The 22,081-nt window shown below is 34.7% G+C and overlaps 2 protein-coding genes across 3 annotated transcripts in view; both read left to right on the forward strand.

Moving 5' to 3' along the window:
- Positions 1-4,146: 4,146 nt before the first annotated feature.
- Positions 4,147-13,442, forward strand: LOC136852331 (Y+L amino acid transporter 2-like). 2 transcript variants are annotated; one of them, XM_067126887.1, is made up of 10 exons: positions 4,147-4,413; positions 6,204-6,743; positions 7,596-7,817; positions 8,521-8,746; positions 9,439-9,483; positions 10,158-10,281; positions 10,849-11,049; positions 11,153-11,302; positions 12,249-12,420; positions 13,194-13,442. In XM_067126887.1, exons 2-10 carry the CDS (start codon positions 6,353-6,355, stop codon positions 13,253-13,255), a joined length of 1,593 nt encoding a protein of 530 aa, XP_066982988.1. In that variant the 5' UTR covers positions 4,147-4,413; positions 6,204-6,352; the 3' UTR covers positions 13,256-13,442. The 2 variants fall into 2 exon arrangements, with proteins under 2 accessions (XP_066982988.1, XP_066982989.1); XM_067126888.1 differs by lacking the exons at positions 4,147-4,413; positions 13,194-13,442 and having other exon boundaries at positions 6,210-6,743; positions 11,224-11,302; positions 12,249-12,387.
- A 2,557-nt stretch (positions 13,443-15,999) lies between these two features.
- The window catches only part of LOC136852334 (uncharacterized), a 212,569-nt gene continuing 206,487 nt past the window's right edge, over positions 16,000-22,081 (forward strand). The window contains exon 1 of the mRNA XM_067126893.1: positions 16,000-16,126. The gene's annotated coding sequence lies outside the window, so the exon portion shown is untranslated. The remainder of the gene's footprint in view (positions 16,127-22,081) is intronic.

Genomic DNA, 22,081 nt, shown 5'->3' on the forward strand with positions numbered 1-22,081 from the left:
TTAAGAACCTTAAGTAATGCCTAGTTACAACCCTTTTCATTACTGCGACTGTATTGTAAGCGTTACTTAAGGTTCTATGCGGCGTCCCTTAGGCCACTTGCTGCGACCCTTCTCATTCCTTTTATTATACCTCCGTTGGTATTAATTTTCTTCCATCTTTCTCTCTTCCACACTCTCCTAAAAATTGTTTCAACTTTATTTTCATCGGTGAATGACCTCACAGGTCAAAGCGATTGACCTTCGGCCTAAATTTTGTATCCCAATTTCGGGGATTCATTCTGTCAGGCAAAAGTCGTGTTTCTTTTTCATTGTTTCTGCAAAAAATATCTAGGATTATCAAAACCAAGTTTTTTTTTCAGCTGGGCCACTTACTAAAAAAAAAACACAAGATTGAAGAAAGCTAGAAAAAAAATCAATAATATCTTTTTTTTTCAGGATAGGTACAATGGTTCTTATGTGAAGTCAACTGCATTACGTCACAGCCTCGTCAAATAAGAATTGTTATTTGATGTTATTTGATGTTATATTTTGACAATGTTGTTGTCGACTTCAAGATGTTATTGTGCTGGGAATACGAATGAGAGAGGCAACGGCATGTTCTCGCGGTTTCATATTTATTTTTTTATTTTTTTCCTCATAGCAATATTGGTTCTTAGTCCTCCCAGAGTAAGGTAAACACTGGACAAATTACTGTCAGTTATATAATTACTTTAGATAATTTGAATCGGTTTAATTCTCAATAAAAAAAGAAAACAATGGAAAAATGATTGTCAATTATACAATTTCTTTAGATAAACTGAATCGGTTTAATCCTCAATATAAAAAAAGATAAACAATGGAAAGTTATTGTCGATTATATAATTACTATAGATCATCTGAATTGGTTTAATTCTCAATAAAACAAAAGATAAACAATGAAAAAATTATTGTCAATTATATAATTACTTTAGATAATTTGAATCGGTTTAATTCTCAATAACAAAGATATACAATAGAAAAATTTTGTCAGTTATATAACTACTTTAAATTATTTGAATCGGTTAAATAACGAGAATAAAAAAAATAATTTTTGGCAATGATTAGTTAATTGTTTTTTGTCAATCACATAATTACTTCAAATTATTTGAATCGGTTGAATGACGAGAAAAAATAATTCTCTGCAATAATTAGAAAATTATTTTTCACTTATTCAGGCAAGATAAAATATTTAAGAAATTTTTTATGTAAACTATAAAAATCTATATAATTTTGAACTCTATATCATCATAGCGTTTACAGAACAGATTTTCACAATCTGAAGTTTCTCCCTATGCAAAAATATCAGACCTTTCCACAGTTTCTGTAGCCTCTCGCCACTGTATCCAAATAACAGTTACCATCTTAGATATTCATTCTTTATTTTTCTATTTTTTATCCAGTTTTTAGTTTATTTTCCTACGGTGTAATCATTCGCTTTGATTCTGAACTTTCTCCTCCTGCAAACAGTTCACAGACTTTTTAGTAGTTACTGCAATTTTTCATCCCTGTACCCAGTCAGTATTTAATCTTCTGTAAGCATCGAACATACACACACACACACACACACACACACACAAAACATTCAAACATTCAAACTATGACGTATAAACATACAACTTTTCTTCCTGCAAACAATTTCAAAGTCTTTCAATAGTTACTACAAGTTCTCACTACTGTATCCAGTCAATGTTTCATCTTCTGTAAGCATCGAACATTTCACAAACACACACACAAACACACAAACACACAACCATAAATAATATATGATACTTTTCCAAAGAAATAAAACTACATTTTGCACAGTATCATATTCAGTGCAACGAAGCTTCTGAATAGCGTGAAATCCATTCCATGTCTCCTTTGTCATACAAAACAAACATTCATGAGTCACGTCGCATCGATGCTAAGAGATTCTAAAAGTGGTTTCGCATCACTATTGTATTGCTGTTGTACCAGATTCTTACGTTCACAAATTATCCACTTATGTTTCATGCCGCACATGATCTTCCTTTCTCCTTTACTTCCTGTTTCTCTTCGTGGGATTCACAAGTCGAATTACTGAAAGCAACTTATTTTGTTACTTGTTATTGTAACCGGGGTTCGGTGCCCGGCCCTATGAGCCTTGCGAGGCCCAGAACGGGTTCAACCCTTAGGTTTAAATTGTTATTGGGACATCATTCTTTTCGGTCACTTACCTGTGACCTCAAATGAGCACCTGGAATTCAGGATGTCCTTAATCTCCTGAAACAGATGCGTATGACATATGTAGGTTACCCTCCTGAAACAGATGTATGAATAAATCACCTATCCAACAGCTGTAATCTTTACCAGGTGGACATATTGGTCCAAAGCACAAGTGCGACCCAGCCATCATCAGCCGATACTTAGCCACAAACGCCACATTAGATTACTGACTCTAGAAAGTGTTGGAACCCAAACATACAAAGTTACATAAGTTACTGATGATACTCAAACCTCTGTTGTTGAACTTACAAAAGTGTGCATCTGTGTATAAGCAGTTTGTGTTCACAAATGTTACTTTATTGTACAGTGGCCATAAAGTCGAGTTTTGCCTGCTGTAGGTGATTTTGTTTGAAGACAAGATTCTTCAGTGGTCAGTGAGCTGTCAGTGAGCTGACAAGAGCTGTCAGCAGAAGGATAAGGAACTGAATGGAAGGATGCTTCTAGGATATCTCTCCTAGGATATGTAGGACAGGTTCCCGATGGCAGGAAGGACTCTAAACAGGGAGTTGGAGAGGTTAGACAGCAAGATAAAGATCGAGAATGCGAAGATTATGAAGTGCAATGATCGAAAGGTGGAATTGGAAGTAAATCCTGAATTTTGTAGTGAGAGGTAATAGAAGTGATAGTTAGAGGTGCTGGACAGCAAGACTGAAGAAAAGAAGCTTGAACGGAGGTAAAGTATAAGGCTAAAAAAGTGTTTGTGTGCTTGTGAAGCTGAGTAATGCCTACAGTGCACCACGTGAGGTGCGCTGAGGTCCCCAACCGACATAACTATTGCAAATTCATGGTATATTTTCCTGAGAGGTGCCTGCTAAAGAAAAAAAAATAAAAAATTGACACTGACAATAAATAAACACGAACAAACGCTTGTAACAATGGCATGTGTTTGTTCGTATACACGTATACACACGTGTGTGCGTGTGTGTATGTGTCTCTCACACCCTCCCCACACCACCTCCAGGCAGCCATTGTGTATGACAGACAAGGTCGGAGAGAAAAATGAATATAAAAAATAATTTTTTATTGAGAGAAGCCAGATAAAGTGTGTCCACCTTACCTGTCTACTCTCCCAGGTCTATTACCCAAATTAGCCGACTTTTGGCTCCGTTGATGTGTGTATGTTTGTGTTTGTGTTTATGTGTACATAAGGTGTTAGCTGTGTACTTTTTTATTTATATACACCTGTCAGGTATAAGTTTGTATTTTATTGTGTTTTTGTGAAAAAAATTGTGCATTTATGTTTTTTATTTATTTATTTATTTATTTATTTATTTACATTTTCGTAATAGTGATGAAATTCTTGGATAGATGCGTAGAATTTGATTTAATGATATGGTGTATTGTATAAATTCGTCTTGTACTGAGACATTTCGAGGTGATAACACGTTGTTTTTCTTCCAAATACGTAAATATATACGTCTTGTTTTAAGACAGAGTTGATAACACGTTGTTTTTCTTCTAAATACGTAAAACGTCTTGTTTTGAGACAATTAGAGATGATAACGCGCCGATTATGTCTAAATAAGTGAATTCTTGAGAGTCTAGCTGGATAAATACGTAGAATTGGAGTTACTAATAATTTGTAAGCGATGAATTAACATAGCATAGACACCAGCGCCGTCAATGCCATCTGAGCATGCGCAGAAGAAGAAGAAGAAGGAAAATAAGAAAGAGAGAGAGAAGAAGAAGAAGAAGAAGAAGAAGAAGAAGAAGAAGAAGAAGAAGAAGAAGAAGAAGAAGCGTTGTTGTTGTTATTGTGAAGAAGAAGAAGTCGAACCAAAAGAAGGAGAAGCGTTGTTGTTGTTATTATGAAGAAGAAGAAGAAGAAGAAGAAGAAGAAGAAGAAGAAGAAGAAGAAGGTAGGAGACTTCTTGACCATGTAGCAGTGCATTCTCGGCAGTTCCCCAAGGCGGGTGTTTTGCGCCTACACTGTTTGAGACGCTCGGAGAGTGATTCATTTTAACGCTTTTTTTTTTTTGTATGTGAGTTATTTAAGAGACTAACATTTAAGGTGTCCTTTTATTTAGTGAGTTATTTGATGTATTAACAGTTAATGTGTTTATTGGCTGTCTATAATGATGTGATTAACAGTTTTGCCTCGTTTTAACCTTGTTCTGTCTGAAAGTTACTGGGGAGAACTTGAAATGAGAGGTATGTTTTTAACATAATTCAACATTTTCTTATGTGAATTGCTTGATATATTAACAGTTAATGTGTTTAGTGGCTGTCTATAATTATTTAATTAACAGTTTTGCCTTGTATTGTAACCTTGTACTTTATATATAAAGCATTTTGCTGGTGTTTAGGCTTAAATATAAGCTCACACAAATACTCACACATTTTTCTACCTTCTAAAACCATTATATCAAAACTTAAAGCCTCTAACAACACACAACATTATTTAAACCAACCTCAAACAAATTAACATAAATCTCTAATCATTTCTGGGTTAATTTTCAAGTTAGATCACCAGTTTCTGGAAAGCTCGGAAGGAAATTTCTCCTTCCGATGCCGTTTGGCACAAAGAGTTCCCCATGGCGGCATTCTGTCTCCCGGCCGGATTCAGGTCAGCGTGTACAGTTAGGCGATTGTGTTTCTTATTATTAACGTGTTTTTAGAGTTAAAATACGAAGACAAGTGAGGATTATGATCAGTTATCACTGAATAAAAACAACTAGCAATGTTTGGTGTAAAGATGAACAGAGATGAAGGTTGTAACTAGCACTAGGCCTATTAAAAATCATACTAAGCCCCAAGCTTTGGAAACTCACCTTGATAGCCAAGGTTAAGTGATGTTTGATGTAGAGAGAAACATTCATTTGTTGGTGTTTTGAAGACAGAAAGCAAAGACAAGTGAGGATTATAACTAGTTATTATTAAAAACAAAATAACTAAAATTGTTTGATGTATCAGAGATAATGATTGTAACTAGTGCTAGGTCTATAAAAACTAACTAAACCTCAGGGTTGGGAAACTCAAGGGTAAGTGAAGTTTGGTGTAGAGAAAACATCCTTTTTATTGATGCTGTCAAGATCATTTGATGAAAACCGAGACAGTCTTTGAATTCAGAGCACGCTTTCGATCTACAAACAATAGACCTATAATCGTGATTTATCCTTAAAGCATAGGGTCACTCACCCCAATAATAGGCCTAACATATAGGAATGATAAGTCCTACGACTTAAACTTCACATTCCTTGAACTTTTTCGTAAAGTTTTAGTTATTCCAACATAGTTTTGCATTGCCAGTGCTTTGAAATAGGTCCACAATCCTGCCTTAATCCTAAAAGCACAGGGTTACTTTGCATAGGCCTAACATATAGGAACTATGGGCCCCATAATTTAAACTTCACATTCCTCGCATTTTTTCCATAAAGTTTTACCTATTCCAATAAAACTTTGCAATGTCGGTACTCTGAAATAGGCCTATAATCCTGCCTTTATCCTAAAAGCACCGGGTTACTTACTCCAAGAATAGGCCTAACATATAGGAATTATAGGTACCATGATTTAAACTTCACATTCCCTGCATTTTTTCTCAAGGTTTTACTCATTGCAACAAGGTTTTGCAATCTCAGTGCTCTGAAATTCTCTTCCCATAGACTGCGTCTCATTGCTGGTTCACAATGAATGTTCGGGTATGGTCTATATAATTACATAATTACGCCATTTTTATAATCCACCTCCTTTCTCTCGTATCAGGGGAACAATGGCTTACTTTTACTAAGAGTTCCCAAGGGACTTAATGCCCTGTTTTAGGGATCACCTTTTGTCACAGAGCAAATTGGAGATTGTCATTTTAACTCTCTCTCTCTCTCTCTCTCTCTCTCTCTCTCTCTCTCTCTCTCTCTTGGGTGTGTAGCGCCTTGCTTTTTACAGATGAACGAACAAATAACATATTTTATCGAAAATCGATTCTAATAACCCACTCTTTTTACCAGGTAGAAACCAGACATAGGCCTATAATGTATACAAACCGGATATAAGCCTACAACATGAATCCAGGTGCCTCTGCTGAGAAGTAAATGGTTGTCGTTTCAAATACCAAGTTCTGTGGTGACGTTTAATCAACCATTGTAGACAAGACAGAATGGATAATCCAGCATTTGATAATTCAGAGTCCCCTGCTGGTTACCAGACGAATTTGCCAGCAAAGAAAGATGGTTGGCCTAGCGACAAATCTAGTCCCACTGATCAGAGACGGATTTCAGAGTCTCAGAACGTCGATTCTCAAGGCACCTCAGTATCTCCCGAGAAAGTTTCGTCACAACCAGATCCCTCTACACCGCTGGTAGGGCTAAAGAAGGAATTTAGCCTCTGGAATGGAGTTGGAATTATAATCGGCATCATTATCGGCTCTGGGATCTTCGTGTCACCGGGAAATGTGCTCAGATACACCGGAAGCCCCGGCATGTCTTTGATAGTGTGGGTGGTGACTGGTTTAATGAGTATCACTGGTGCTCTGTGCTATGCAGAGTTAGGTGAGTCTAGTTTTCTGCTTTTGTTGGGTCTAAGTGTTGTAGTTTAATCTACAAAACAAAAGAAATCATATTGAATTGAATATACTATATATTTTTTACATTTTTAACTTGTTAGTACTAGGCCACTGCTGCAATTGATTTTTTCCATTTTTTACACATTGTACTCCAGTTGGGTTAGTGACCATAAATTTATTATTATTCATTTATTTAATAAGTATCCCCAATATTCTTCTTCTTCTTCTTTTAACGTGCTTTTTTCCCATTTTTGTATGGGGTAAGCACGATATATCATTTATTTTGTTACTGAGTTTTCCATTATACACGATTAATACTGGTTTGTCCTTGAAACTAAGCTCAGATTCTTATTTTTAACCTAAAGCTTTGAGAAGTTCAACAACAATTCACCACACTCCTTGATAAAACTATATTCCATTTTAACATCAAATTTAAACAACATTATTTTTGCTGTAATATATTTTGATTATACTACTTTTTGTCTAGTAAACTTTGACCTGATTTGCAGTAAAGCTTAAACCAGCTCGGGTTTGGGATAAACCTTTGCCATATAAAAAAAAAAACTATAAAAGAAGTCACAGAGATTTTCAAAAGAACATCAACCTCCTGACGTGATTATGAGACAACCCAAACACCAAACTCCTTGATAAAAATATTGCCACTAACTGACATCAAGTCTTGCTGTACTAATTTGGTTTTTCTACTTACTTTCTAAACCTAATTTCCAATATTTAAAAAAAAAAACACCTCTAAAAGAAGTCACAGAGATTTTCAAAAGAACACCAACCTCTTGACGCGATTATGAGACAACCTAAACATCTAATCTTCTTCTTCCAGGGACGATGATTCCTAAGAGCGGAGGAGCCTACGCCTACATCCTGGAAGCCTTCGGTCCAGTACCTGCTTTCCTGATCCTCTGGATCCACATAACGATCCAGAGGCCTAGTTCCAGGTCGATCAATGCCCTGACCTTCGCCACGTACCTCCTCCAGCCTATTTTCCCGAGCTGTATGGCGCCACCCTATGTCGCAGTTAGGCTGATAGCAGCTGCTTTGTTGTGTAAGATGCGGGTGGTTTGGTATTAGAGAAGTAAATATATTAATAGATTATTAATGAATTAATAGGTAATAAGATAACAAGACTAGTTTGCTGTTAAATGAATAAATAAATCAGTAATTGATAACATATAGGACTAACGGGAACAGACAGTTTGGCTCATAGTCCTTCATGGATATATTGATGTGATTCTTTGTTATTTGAGTCATTTCAGTGCCTGTATTGCCTTGTATAGTATCTTATTCAAGTATTTAAAGTTACTGTAGGCTTATAACAGATACAGACTGGTCACTAACAATACCAAAGTAAGAATTTACAGAAAATATTGGTTGTTACTTAGGCTTTGTTATCTGCGTGTTCGAGGTGCTAGTACTAGATATGGCTGAAGCCGTGTTCAGTACTAGCCCCTTGGGGATCAAAGTATTATATACACCGTCTACTCCACATTTACCATGCAGTGTTTAGTACTAGCACCTCGGAGTGGATGACGTGTAGATAACAAGCCGAAGTAGCTAGTACCACAACCGAACTCAGCCAAGTGTCATGTTTAGTGCGTTCTCTTGGGTATGAACGCAAAATTATTAAACAAAAGTCAATTTATAATAGATTTTAACATGATAATCATATTTGGCCCATTAAAGAGTCCTATTATACTCAACATCAAAATAATAGGCCCACCATAGACTCACTAAGAATACAATTCCAGTCACCATAAGCTACATCAACTGCGTAGGAATCAAATTTGGGACTAGGGTCCAGGATTCCTTCGCCGTCCTGAAAATAACGTCCTTAATGGTCATCATAGCAGCTGGGTCCTATCATCTGGCCCAGGGTCACACCGAAAACCTGCAGGATCTGATGGAAGGGACAGTGGACAGTCCCTCGTCGATTGCAACAGCTTTTTACTCGACTCTCTTCGCCTACAGCGGATGGTGAGTTGTGGCTTTGCATTTTTATGTTACAGGAACAGCTTAAAGTCTTTAAAAAAGTGCTCCAATTAAGTGATTCAGTTACAAGAACAGTTTACAGTCATGGAGGAGTGTACCAAGTAAGGGGTTCAGTTCAGTCTTTTTCATTTTACAAGAATTTAAGAAGTTGAAAAAGAGTTCCAGATAACTGGTTCAGTTACTTGAACAGTTTACGGTCTTTAAAAAGTGTTCCAAATAAGTGACTCAATTCAATCTTCTTTCTGTATATTATCAGGACACTTCAAGCTCTTGAAAAAAATGTTCCAAATAAGTGACTCAATTCAATCTTCTTTCTGTGTATTATCGGGACACTTTAAACTCTTGAAAAAGTGTTCCAAATAAATGACTCAGTTCAATCTTCTTTCTGTATATTATAAGGACTCTTTAAACTCTTGAAAAAGTATTCGAAATGAGTGACTCAATTCAATCTTCTTTCTGTATATTATTAGGACACTTTAAACCCTTGAAAAGGTGTCCAAATAAGTGATTCAGTTGAACCTTCTTTCTGTATATTATTAGGACACCTTAAACTCTTGAAAGTGTCCAAATAAGTGATTCAGTTGAACCCTCATTTCTATATTGCTTAAGCACTTCAAACTCCTGAAAAAGTGTTAAAAATAAGTGATTCAATCCAATCTTCTTTTTCTTTGTTACAGGAACAGCCTAAACACACTAACCGAGGAATTACAAAATCCTTACAGGTAAATAAAGTTCCTTAGTTTTTTGTGGCTTTACGTTAGTACCTTTGTGTAACTTACAATCTCATATAAGTTTTGATTACAAGTGTAGAGAAATACTTGTGCAATTCATCATAGGGTCACAGAACTGCATAAATCTGACATTTCTTTTCCACTTTCTCTCTCCCAGGAACTTACCAAGGGCCATGGGACCTCAGAAATGCATAAATTTTACATTTCTTTTTCACTTTCTTCCCTCCAGGAACTTACCAAGGGCCACGGGGTCACAGAACTGCATAAATCTGACATTTCTTTTCCACTTTCTTCCTTCCAGGAACTTACTAAGGGCCATGGGGTCACAGAACAGCATAAATTTCCAATTTTTTCCCTTTTTTTCTCCCACAGGATCACAGAACAGCATAAAAATTACATCTTTCCAATTTCTTCCTTCCAGGAACTTACCAAGGGCCATAGGGGCGCAGAACTATATAGATTTGCAATTTTTCCCCTTTTTTTCCACCCACAGGATCACAGAACTGCATGAAATGTACAAATTTTCCTTTTTTCCTCATTTCAGACACTTACCAGTTGCCACAGGATCACAGAACTACTTAAATTTGACATTGTTCTCCTTCATTCCTCCCAGAGAGTCCGAGAACTGCATAAATTTGAAATTTTTCCATCTTTCTTCCTTCCAGGAACTTACCAAAGGCCCTTGCAATCTCTCTGGTGACTGTGATCATAATTTACACACTGACGAACGTCGCCTACTTCGTCGTATTGACTCCTGAAGAGATACTGGCCTCCAGCGCCGTGGCTGTGGTGAGGATTTGGCAGATTTTTGGACAGATATCAGTTAGGTTTCAGACAGATTTTAGGACAATTATTAAGGATAGATTTTAGGACAGATTTCACACAGATTTCAGGAAAATTTTTAAGGCTAGATTTTAGGAGGATTTTAAGATAGCTTTCAGTCAGATTTTAGGACAGATTTCAGTGAGATTTTAGGACAGATTTCAGACAGATTTTAGTACCAGTTTTAAGGATCGATTTTAGGAGGATTTCAAGACAGATTTCAGTCAAATTTTAGGACAAATTTCAGTCAAATCTCAGTTAGATATCAGCCAGATTTAAGTCAGATTTCAACTAGATTTCAGTCAAATCTCGGCCAAATTTGAGACAGATCTCGGTCTAATCTCAGGCAAATTTACGTCAGATCTCAGTCAAATCTCAGTCAAATCTCAGCCAAATCTCAGTATTATCTCAGCCAAATCTCAGTCAAATTTCATCCAGATTTAAGTCAGATTTCAGTCAAACTTTATCAGTCGGGCTAATTCATGGTTCTGAAGCCTGGATTAAACCTAGACTTATATATATTCTCTTCGTCAGACCTTCGGCAGCAGGATGCTGGGGTTCCTAGGGTGGATCATCTCCCTCTTCGTTGCCTGTTCCACCTTCGGGAACTGCAACGGGAACGTCATCACCCAGTCCCGGCTCCATTTCGCCGGCGCCCGAGAGGGGCAACTTCCCTTCTGCCTGACCCTCATAAATGTGAAGACGTGTACTCCCGTTGCTTCGCTTATCAGCGTGGTACGTGTTGGTTGTGTGAGATTCTCTCTCTCTCTCTCTCTCTCTCTCTCTCTCTCTCTCTCTCTCTCTGTAGGCCTATTACCTAAACTGTGGCTCTTTTCAGGAAATAATTCCCCTAATCATGCTGCTAGTGCCGGAAATGAGTTCTCTAATGGCCTACACATCTTTCACCAGAAACCTGACGGATCTGCTCTGCGTTCTGGCTCTTCTGTGGCTCAGATATACGGAGCCGGATCGACATAGGCCTATCAAGGTAGGGGCAGGATGGAGAGGTTTCAGAAATTCCTGAATTTCTTGAATTCTGGAAGTTGTAGGATGTAATTCTGGTAGCTAGAAGGTCAACAGTTGTTTATGTAGCTGGTAAATTCCTGGAATTCTTAAATTCTGTCAGTTGTAGGATGTAATTCTTGCAGCCAAAAGATCTACAGTTGTATATACTGTAGCTGGTAAATTCTTGGAATTCTTAAATTCTGTCAGTTGTAGGATGTAATTCTTGCAGCCAAAAGAACCACAGTTGTATATAGCTGGTAAATTCTTGGAATTCTTAAGTTCTGTCAGTTGTAGGATGTAATTCTTGTAGCTAAAAGATCCGCAGTTGTATATAGCTGGTAAATTCTTGGAATTCTTAAATTCTGTTAATTGTAAGATGTAATTCTTGCAGCTAAAAGATCCACAGTTGTATATAGCTGGTAAATTCTTGGAATTCTCAAATTCTGTCAGTTATAGATTGTAATTCTTGTAGCTAAAAGATAAGCAGTTGTATATAGTTGGTAAATTCTTGGAATTCTTAAATTCTGTTAATTGTAAGATGTAATTCTTGCAGCTAAAAGATCCACAGTAGTATACTGTATAGCTGGTAAAATCTTGGAATTTTCAAATTCTGTGTTATGATATATAATTCTTATAGCTAAAAGGCCCATAGTTTTATATATACCTAGTAAATTCTTGAAATTCTAGACTTCTGTCAGTTATGCTATATAATTCTTACGGCTAAAAGACCCAAAGTTATACATATGTTTGATTAATTCCAGAAATTCATAAATTCTGTCAGTTAAATATATCATTCTTACGGCTAAAAGATCCCAAGTTATACATATGTTTGATAGATTCTAGAAATTCTCAGTCTGTCAGTTAAATACACATATCTTTGAGAATTTAATCTATACAATTCACCACAATTATATATTTCTCTCCAAAAGGTGTGGTTGGGCTTCCCAATCCTATTCCTAGGCCTAACACTCTTCGTAGCCTTGTTTCCGGTCATCCAGAGGCCTATAGAAATTGGTGTTGCCACCGGGGTGTTCCTCTGTGGCCTCGGCGTGTACTACTTGACCCAGTACCTCAAATTCAAGGTCGTCAGTGATGCCATGGGTGAGTTAGGCCTGTTGTTTTGTGTTTTTTGGTACTTTTAGAATATTTTTTAGTAAGATTTCAGTTGGAGTAGGCCTGTGTTTGTGTTTTTTTCAATTTTTTTTAATTTTGTTGGGTGAAGTTCGAGTTGCAATAGGCCTATTGTTCTGTAGACTTTGGAAAGATTTCTGTTAAGTAGATTTGGGTATCAACAATCATTATCTGGATTACTTTAGAAAACTAGGCCTATCACTTTCCACTTTTTCAGAATTACTTTAGAAATAAGGCCTATCACTTTTCATTTCTGTGTTCTTTAAGAAAAACTCACTTATTTGTGCCATGAATTACTTTAGAAAGCTAGGCCTATCACTTTTCACTTTTCCATTTTTTCAGAATTACTTTAGAAAACTAGGCCTATCACTTTTTACTTCTATACTCTTTAAGATGAACTCACTTATTTGTGCCGTGAATTACTTTAGAAAGCTAGGCCTATCACTTTTCAATTTTCCCCTTTTCAGAATTATTCTAGAAAACTTGGCCTATAACTTTTTACTTTTCCCCTTTTCAGAATTACTCTAGAAAACTAGGACTATAACTTTTTACTTTTCACTTTTTCTTTTTTTGCAGATAAATTCCCTTATTTCTGCCACGAGTTCCTTTGGAAAAACTAGGCCTATCGTTATACACTTTTCTATTTTTTTTCTCTTTCCAGATCAATTGTCTTATTTCTGCCACGAATTCCTTTGGAAAACTAGACCTATCACTATACACTTTTCAATTTTTTTTCTTTTCAGATAAATTGACTTACATATGCCAGATGCTATTTCTAAGTGTACCAGCAGAGAAAGTAGATTAGGAACTTACTTACTTCTGTAAGTCTTTGAATAATACTAAGTAGAATCTTAAGTAGAGTATTTCCTGTGATATTTTGTAAAATAACTTTTAAGACTGTACCCCCAACAGAAACTGTATAGGCCTAACAGATAAGTATTGTTGAATGTGATTTGACGAATAAACAGAATTAATATTTTATGATGAAAAAATGGTTGGTTTCAATGATTTTTTATCAGTTCACGGATTCGAAATTGTTTAAATATCGCCTTGATATTGAAAAGTTCTATAGAAATGTGAAATTTGCTGTGAAACATTACAGATTTTTGTTTGTTAATCTAACAGAGACAATTCTGTAATGTTTCTTACGATTTTTCTTCAATGTTTTAAGCTTAGATAATATTTAAGAAGCCTTCATGACGCATCTAAGCGTCCAGAAATGAACAAATGAGTTAAAATGAACAAATGTACAATTTCCATGGAAAAAACTATATTCAAAACAGTGAACAAATGTATAAAAAATGACTAAAAAACAGTGAAAAAATGTACAATTTTCACTGAAAAAACTGCACTAAAAACAGTGAACAAATGTATAATTTTCACTGAAAAAAGCCAGACTCAAAAATAGTGAACAAGTGTATAATTTTCACTGAAAAAACTAGACTCATAAACAGTGAACAAATGTATAATTTTCACTGAAAAAACTAACTCAAAAACAGTGAACAAATGTATAACTTTCACTGAAAAAACTTGAATAAAAAAACAGTAAATTTTTCTCTGAAACAATACCTTATTTATTCTTGAGCTTAACTGAGGACACAGCGATAACCGTTAATCTCAAATTTCTCCTAAAAAATGCTTCGTCAAGAATATAATTCCGCCCTTAAGAGTACACGGAGTAAAGTACTCTATTCTTGAAGGCAAAAAGGAGAGTATAGAGTAAATTACTCTATTTTAGAGGACAATAAGGAGTTTATAGAGTAAAATACTCTATTCCTGAAGACTAAAATGAGTTTATAGAGTCGAATACTCCATTCCTGAAGACTAAAATGAGTTTATAGAGTCAGATACTCTTTTCTTGAAGACTAAAATGAGTTGATAGAGCCAGATACTCTATTCCTGAAGACTAGAATAAGTTTATAGAGTCAAATACTCTATTCTTGAAAGTTAAAATGACTTTATAGAGTCAAATACCCTATTCTTGAAGACTAAAAGGAGTTTATAGAGCCAAATACCCTATTCTTGAAGACTAAAAGGAGTTTATAGAGTCAAATACCCTATTCTTGAAGACTAAAAGGAGTTTATAGTCAAATACCCTATTCTTGAAGACTAAAAGGAGTTTATAAAGTACTCTATTCCTGAAGACTCAAAGGAGTTTATAAAGTCAAGTATTCTATTCTTGAAGACTAATATGCGTTTATGGAGTCGAATATTCTATTGTTGAAGACTAAAATGAGTTTATAGAGTTAAATTCTTGAAGCCCCAACAAAGGATATTATTGCGAATTTGGCCGATATAAAAATGATAGGGACAATTTAACGTCATATTTCTTGTCGTGGCCTTCGACAAAGATACTTTACTGTACAAAAGTATCATAAGAGCGTCTTTTACGTGTCGTAGCTTACGATAACGGTACTCATCGTAAATACTCTACGAGATTTGGGTCAAAAATGCTACTACTGTACAATGGGTACAAGGTAAATGGCCTTACGTGTCACCTCATACAATGCATTGCAATGTGTCAGTGACTGTACATATAAGTTTTAAGTCGATATATGTAGGTTACCGCGGTTAAATGAAAAGAATGTTTGTCATTTAACAACGAGAGAGAGAGAGAGAGAGAGAGAGAGAGAGAGAGAGAGAGAGAGAGAGAGAGTTTTGTAGCTAGCTTGTGTGTGGCGGGAAGCAATCGACTGACCCATACATGACTGATAATGTCAAAAAGCTTTTTTATTATTCTGTTTTTCCGAGACGCATTAAAATAATATGGCAATTGTTGTATAATGATATAAACTACGTTCATTATGCAATGAATAAATACAATGAAAAACGTTCGTCCGTACTTATACAACAAGTAAAGACCTACATAACGGAAATGATTTAAGGTTGAACAATCTGCTGCGAAGTTAGGCCTAGTGTTTGCATGCAGCTTAACAGCAAGTGAAGATGAAGCCTCATATAACAGAGTTAATATACATACTTGAAAGATATTGCTGGTAATACTTTAATTATGATAATTATGATACGTGGATACTTAAATTCCAAGTCATAATCAAATCTAATATCAGAAAAGGTTGAATGCTTATCTTCATGGCGCCTTTTTCCAGTGGGATATAGGGAGCAAGTATATAAACAATCAGGTCGTTCCCTGTCAGAGATGTGAGTACTTACACCATTTTATAATGAATAATACTTTGATTCTAGTCCTTTAAAGCTTTAATTCCAAGCCAACGCGAATATAATATAAAAATGGTCGAATGAGAGTCAATATGGCGCCTTTTTTCCCATGGGATATAGGGACCAAGCATATAATGACATAGATATTCACCGACAACAGATATGAACACTTGCATAATTTTATAATGAATAAAAGCATCGTGATCTTACCTAAATTTTCTTCTATAATATATAATTATTAATTACCTTCTCATCCAATTAATACTTCACGAATCTTATGCTAAAAAGTCACGTCAAACCGAGTGACGTCACAACTCGTGACGTCACGGAGGGTGGTCACCTTATAGTCTCCAAGACTCCATATCTCCCCTCAGTTGCCGGTTAGACGTCGTGAAAGAAAAGTATACGTAGTTTTGTTTTCCAGAAATCAAGACCATTTCTTTCATTAACAAGAAAGTTCAGCTTTTGTGGAGAGGAATTTTTTAAGACATTTATGGATGTGAGTTCTACAGTATACATTTATATGTAAAACCAACCGAATTACTTTTCCCCAGTTTCGTTTCGTCAGAATTTCAAAATTACGTATTATAGGCCTATAAGGGCCGTAAGCCAATACCGTATTAATTTTTATTGAATTTATCACCGTTTATCTCTTAGTGCTTTCAAAATGATCTGTAATACGTAATTGATATATTTTATATTGATTAAATGTCGTTAAATAAATAATTTATCTAATTTTTAAGTAAATTAAAAAAAAATGTAAAGGTAGCCATTTGCAATTGTAGTCTATATCAACAACACCTGTATTTAAATGTATTTTTAAGCCTCATGTCTCGTATTATTGATCTTATAATTAATTCATAATGATAATTGCAATGCAAGGAGATTATAGCATATAATAATCACGAGTTACTGTAAAAAATACATTAATTAATAAGAAACATAATGTATACCTCTAGGCTTAAGCATATTACTGGGATATAACTACCCTATTCAGATAGAAAATAGTCTCATTTCAATAATTCTGTTTTAACTTGCAACTAAAGGCTGCTGTCACACTGATACACATTCTTTCAGACAGTTGGCAACGACGAGCAACCTTTTGTCTATAATGGAAAATCAGACAGTCTTATATGTTCTCAGTATGGGTCTAATTTGAATTAACACATTAGAGCCTCATTAAACCAGTTTTGGGGGGTTTTACATTATATAAAATATTATGGAAGCTTAATTTCATTAATTGATATGTTATAGAATAATATTTATTAGTTTTGGCATTAGGGCAATACATAGGCTACAGTATTTTGTACCTAAATCTTGTAGATCTTGCTGTTTTATGGCAAAAGTCAACGAATTATGTCAAAACGATTATTGATTTCGTGATATTGCTTAAATTTACGCTGGTCTGATCGTGGTCCGTTTTCTGTGGGGTTCCTTTAGAAATAAAGAAAACGTGGTGGAGAGAGAGAGAGAGAGAGAGAGAGAGAGAGAGAGAGAGAGAGGGCTTCTTGATTATTCATTATGGTGTGTCATTCCGTGGTTTTATTACGGTAATAATTATATATATATATATATATATATATATATATATATATGAATATATATACATATATATATATATATATATATATATATATATATATATATATATACATACTGTATAAATTGTAATTAGACGTCTATGTAAATTATCAGTTTATAAAGCAAACTCTCTCTCTCTCTCTCTCTCTCTCTCTCTCTCTCTCTCTCTCTCTCTCTCTCTCTCAATGTCCATCACTTTCTGCTCCTCTCCATCCCTTCCCAGTAACCCCACTCCCACCCCCACCTGCTCTGTACGGCATAGCAAAGATACCCAAAGCCAACTTACGCAGGGTGTGGTCAGTAAGGAGCACCCCTTAAAATATATATCACCCCTCTATCAGACCGTGCAACGTTAATGGACGCTAATGCGCATGCGCTAACTGACGTGGGGGTGCCCGCTATGTGTAATTGTCTTCATATTTTTTAACGTTAAATCTATCTGTTGCCTGTGCAGTCTTCCAATTATATCCTATTACAGCCTAATAAATCCTATTACATCCTATAAGCACGTCATCCCATCTTGTTTGAGGAAAACATTACGTAGGATTCGTAATAGGTGGGCTAAATTGGTTCCATAATTTGGCATTTTTGTGCTCTGCGGAAAGGTACGGCACGCTTACTAGGGCATATTTTGATCTATATTCAGTATATGTGGTTATATCTAATGTTATAAGTACTTTTGATTCATTAATTAGGTATTTCTATGCTCTACAGAGAGGTATAGCACGCTTACTAAGGCATATTTTATTCTATATTCAATATATGTGGTTATATCTGATGCTATAAGTACTTTTGATTCAATATTTAGCCATTTCTATGCTCTATAGCAAGACATAGAACGCTTACTAAGGTATATTTTGATCTGTATTCAATATATGTGGTTATATCTGATGCTATAAGTATATAAGTACTTTACTTTCTCGTTTTTTTTTCTTATGAAAAACCGTAGATTTAATCAAATGGAATTGTTTTAAATTGTTAGGTTTAAAAAAATGCCTTTAGGATATTAAGGCCCGTCAAAAGTGATTGGTTTAGTTACCCAAATCCATTAACGGAGAGAGAGAGAGAGAGAGAGAGAGAGAGAGAGAGAGAGAGAGAGAGAGAGAGAGAGAGAATGATTCGTCTTTAATACCAGAACATATGTCAGTGGAAACATAACGAAAGGATTCTTGAGAGAGAGAGAGAGAGAGAGAGAGAGAGAGAGAGAGAGAGAGAGAGAGAGAGAGAGAGAGAGAGAGAGAGAGAGAGATTTCTTAGTGGAGAATATAAGTAAACAATTTCTGTATATGCATCTAAATCTATTTTAATCATTTATTATTATTATTATTATTATTATTATTATTATTATTATTATTATTATTATTATTATTATTATTATTATTATTATTATTATTATTATTTAAGAATGAACCAAAAAGAGCGAATAGAAAAATAGAACATGAGTAATTAAATATAATGACTTATACGTAATTAGGCTTTGCAATATATAATTACTTAAGTGAATTAAATAAAAAACCAGAGAAAGGTAATATAGTGCTTGTTGATACACCCCAGCCAAGGTTACGTCAATCTCTCTCTCTCTTTATCTCTCTCTCTCTCTCTCTCTCTCTCTCTCTCTCTCTCTCTCTCTCTCTCTCTCTCTCTGTCTCTCTCCCCTTTTTCTTATATTTCGACTGGTGTTTATACTGGTATTAAATTAGTATATATAATTTCTTTTTGTATTCTCTCTCTCTCTCTCTCTTTTTCTCTCTCAAGAACCCTATTGTTATATTCAATATATATACAGTATATGTATATATATATATATATATATATATATATATATATATATATATATATATATATATATATATATATATATATATATATATATATATACTTGTTAAAAAAGCAGAAACCCCATCTTATATACTTCTCTCTCTCTCTCTCTCTCTCTCTCTCTCTCTCTCTCTCTCTCTCTCTCAAGAACCCCATTGTTATATTTCAATATATATATATATATATATATATATATATATATATATATATATATATATATATATATATATATATATATATATATATATATATATATATATATATATATATATATAGATATATTTGTTAAAAAGGCAAAACCCCATCTTATATTATTCTCTCTCTCTCTCTCTCTCTCTCTCTCTCTCTCTCTCTCTCTCTCTCTCTCTCTCTCTCTCTTTACACACAAGATCAATAAACAGCATTGTAATTTATATCCGTTAAAACCTTTCAGTTCAGCTAACAGGGAAAGTCGTTAGATTAGACAATCGCCTTCTCATCTCCTCTCGGTGGTATTTTCAGGGTGGAGGAAAAAATGGTAATGTTTCTTAATGATACTGCATGTGATGGGTACTATGTGCTATGTTGTATATCATGTTGTTTTATGTTGGGAGGACTGTATGTGGTAGGTAGCTTATAGTATGTTGTATGCTATGTTGCTTCATGTTGAGAGACGTTTGTCAGAGATGCCATGTAGGTATGATTGTCTTCCTGAAGAGTTAATATATCTATCTATATATCTATCTATCTATCTATGTATCTATCTATCTATCTATCTATCTATATATATATATATATATATATATATATATATATATATATATATATATATATATATATATATATATATATATATAAAACTCTAAAGGAAGGCTTAAATATTCAGACCATATAGCAAATGTTGTCATCCTCAATTCTCAATACCACATAAGTCTATCCGCTTCCTTATCATAAGCCACTGCCTGGTTCCTCCAGGTCCTAGTTTGGATGGAGAGAGGGGAATTGGGTGCTGACCACATGTGCACATGTTCAGTCTGTGTGGTATTGTTTGCATAATAATAATAATAATAATAATAATAATAATAATAATAATAATAATAATAATAGCAAATAACTATTTATGTTTAATCCTTGTTTGCATTATGTACCCTGTAGATAATCTGGTGATATATATATATATATATATATATATATATATATATATATATATATATATATATATATATATATATATATATATATATACTGTATATGTGTGTGTGTGTGTGTTTAAGTATTCTGACCCATCCCTGTCTTTCAGATCTCATAAAGATAAGCAAAGATTGTTTTATCTTTTTAAGGACCAACCATATAGAGGGTCTTCATTAAATAGTCCATGGCAGAATTTATAGTTCAAGACTACATGTCAGGTTTTATAGGCAGATTATTAATTTCTTCTTGATGTCTTTACGACCTAAGAAGGTGGTTCAGTTCGAACTTCTTCTTCTTCTTCTTCTTCTTCTTCTTCTTCTTCTTCTTCTTCTTCTTCTTCTTCTTCTTCTTCTTCTTCTTCTTCTTCTTCTTCTTCTTCTTCTTCTTATGTTTATATACTAAAAATATACCTCTCAGTGAAAAGTGAGACATCAACTTTACGGGATTGTCACCTTTGGGAACTCCTCTTGGTGACATAAATAAGACTCGTCACTTCTTCTTCTTCTATCTCAGGACTTCTGATACGGCAAGATAACTCCCTATGCAAAGGCTCACACCTGGTTAATTCAAAGCATGAGATATGCAGCTAAAGAGATCAGTGTCTAAGGATTTCTCTACCGGCTTGCATTCAGGCAATGTGCGTGCAGAGTCGAAAGGTGAATTAATTAGCCTTTTCATACAGGTGTCACTGATAGTGTCTGTTAATTTCATTAGATTTCTGTTCTCGGAATTAGAAAAAAGACGTAATTCATGAACAAGCGCTTTCAATGTCTTCGCATTTCGCTAACTACTTCATTTAGTGTCTGCAAGAAACAAAAGCTTATGTATATGTATATCAGAGTAACATGAACAAAAGTATCTTCCATGTCCATCTTATTATTTCTCCATCTTATTTCAAGAAACATTAATAAAAACTCTCACTTGTAGTCCTTGTTACAGGGTAGCTACATAATTTTAACTTGGTTTCCCGAACGCAGGGCTGCTTATGAAAAACTATGCCATATGGTAATTAGCAGAGCCTGTCATTGTATACCCTACTGCACCTCTGACGTAAAATTAGGACGGTACAACTAAGGATTATCAGTCCATGCACCGTTCATTTCTCACTCAGTCCACAACAAACCTGTCTTGAATGAAGCCTTTTGTTTCTCAGTCCTTAAGAACAACGCAATATAGGAGCTTTAGGATAGCAGGAAATGATTCATGGTCCTTAAGAGACAGGGATTAATGAGATGATTGTGTTGCCACCTACCGGGCAGTAGTAGAGTTACTCTATTCTGCACGTAGAGTTATTTGTCTTGGGAATCTTACGTTTTTCTGCGATGTTTGATTATGCTTTTTTTTATGATTCCTGTGCGGTCGTTATTAGATTACTTTATAAAATTTTTCTTTGTTTTGACTTACATTTTATTGGTAAAGCCCACTCGTCTGGTTTTCAGTAAAATGTACATATTTTTCTTTGCCCTGTGTACTTTAAAGCACTTATTGCTGTTTGTGCTTTTCCATACATACTTTTCAAATACATTTCTGCAAACTTCTCTCTCTCTCTCTTTTCATTTACTCTAGAACTCTTATGTGTACAGAACCCAGCCCCCTTCTCTCTCTCTCTCTCTCTCTCTCTCTCTCTCTCTCTCTCTCTCTCTCTCTCTCTCTCTCTCTCTCTCTCTCTCTCTCTCTCCTTTTTCATTCCACTGACTTGAACTTGAAGTCAATGGCCCCTGCTGTAGGCTTGTTCCAAATGAACAGAGGTTTATCTTCTGTATAATAATAATAATAATAATAATAATAATAATAATAATAATAATAATAATAATAATAATAATAATAATAATAATAATCTATTTCTACTCGTCTATGTCAAAATCAATTAGATTCCCAAGGCAAC

The sequence above is a fragment of the Macrobrachium rosenbergii genome, chromosome 25 (genome assembly GCF_040412425.1).
Source record: "Macrobrachium rosenbergii isolate ZJJX-2024 chromosome 25, ASM4041242v1, whole genome shotgun sequence".
Lineage (NCBI taxonomy): Eukaryota > Metazoa > Arthropoda > Malacostraca > Decapoda > Palaemonidae > Macrobrachium > Macrobrachium rosenbergii.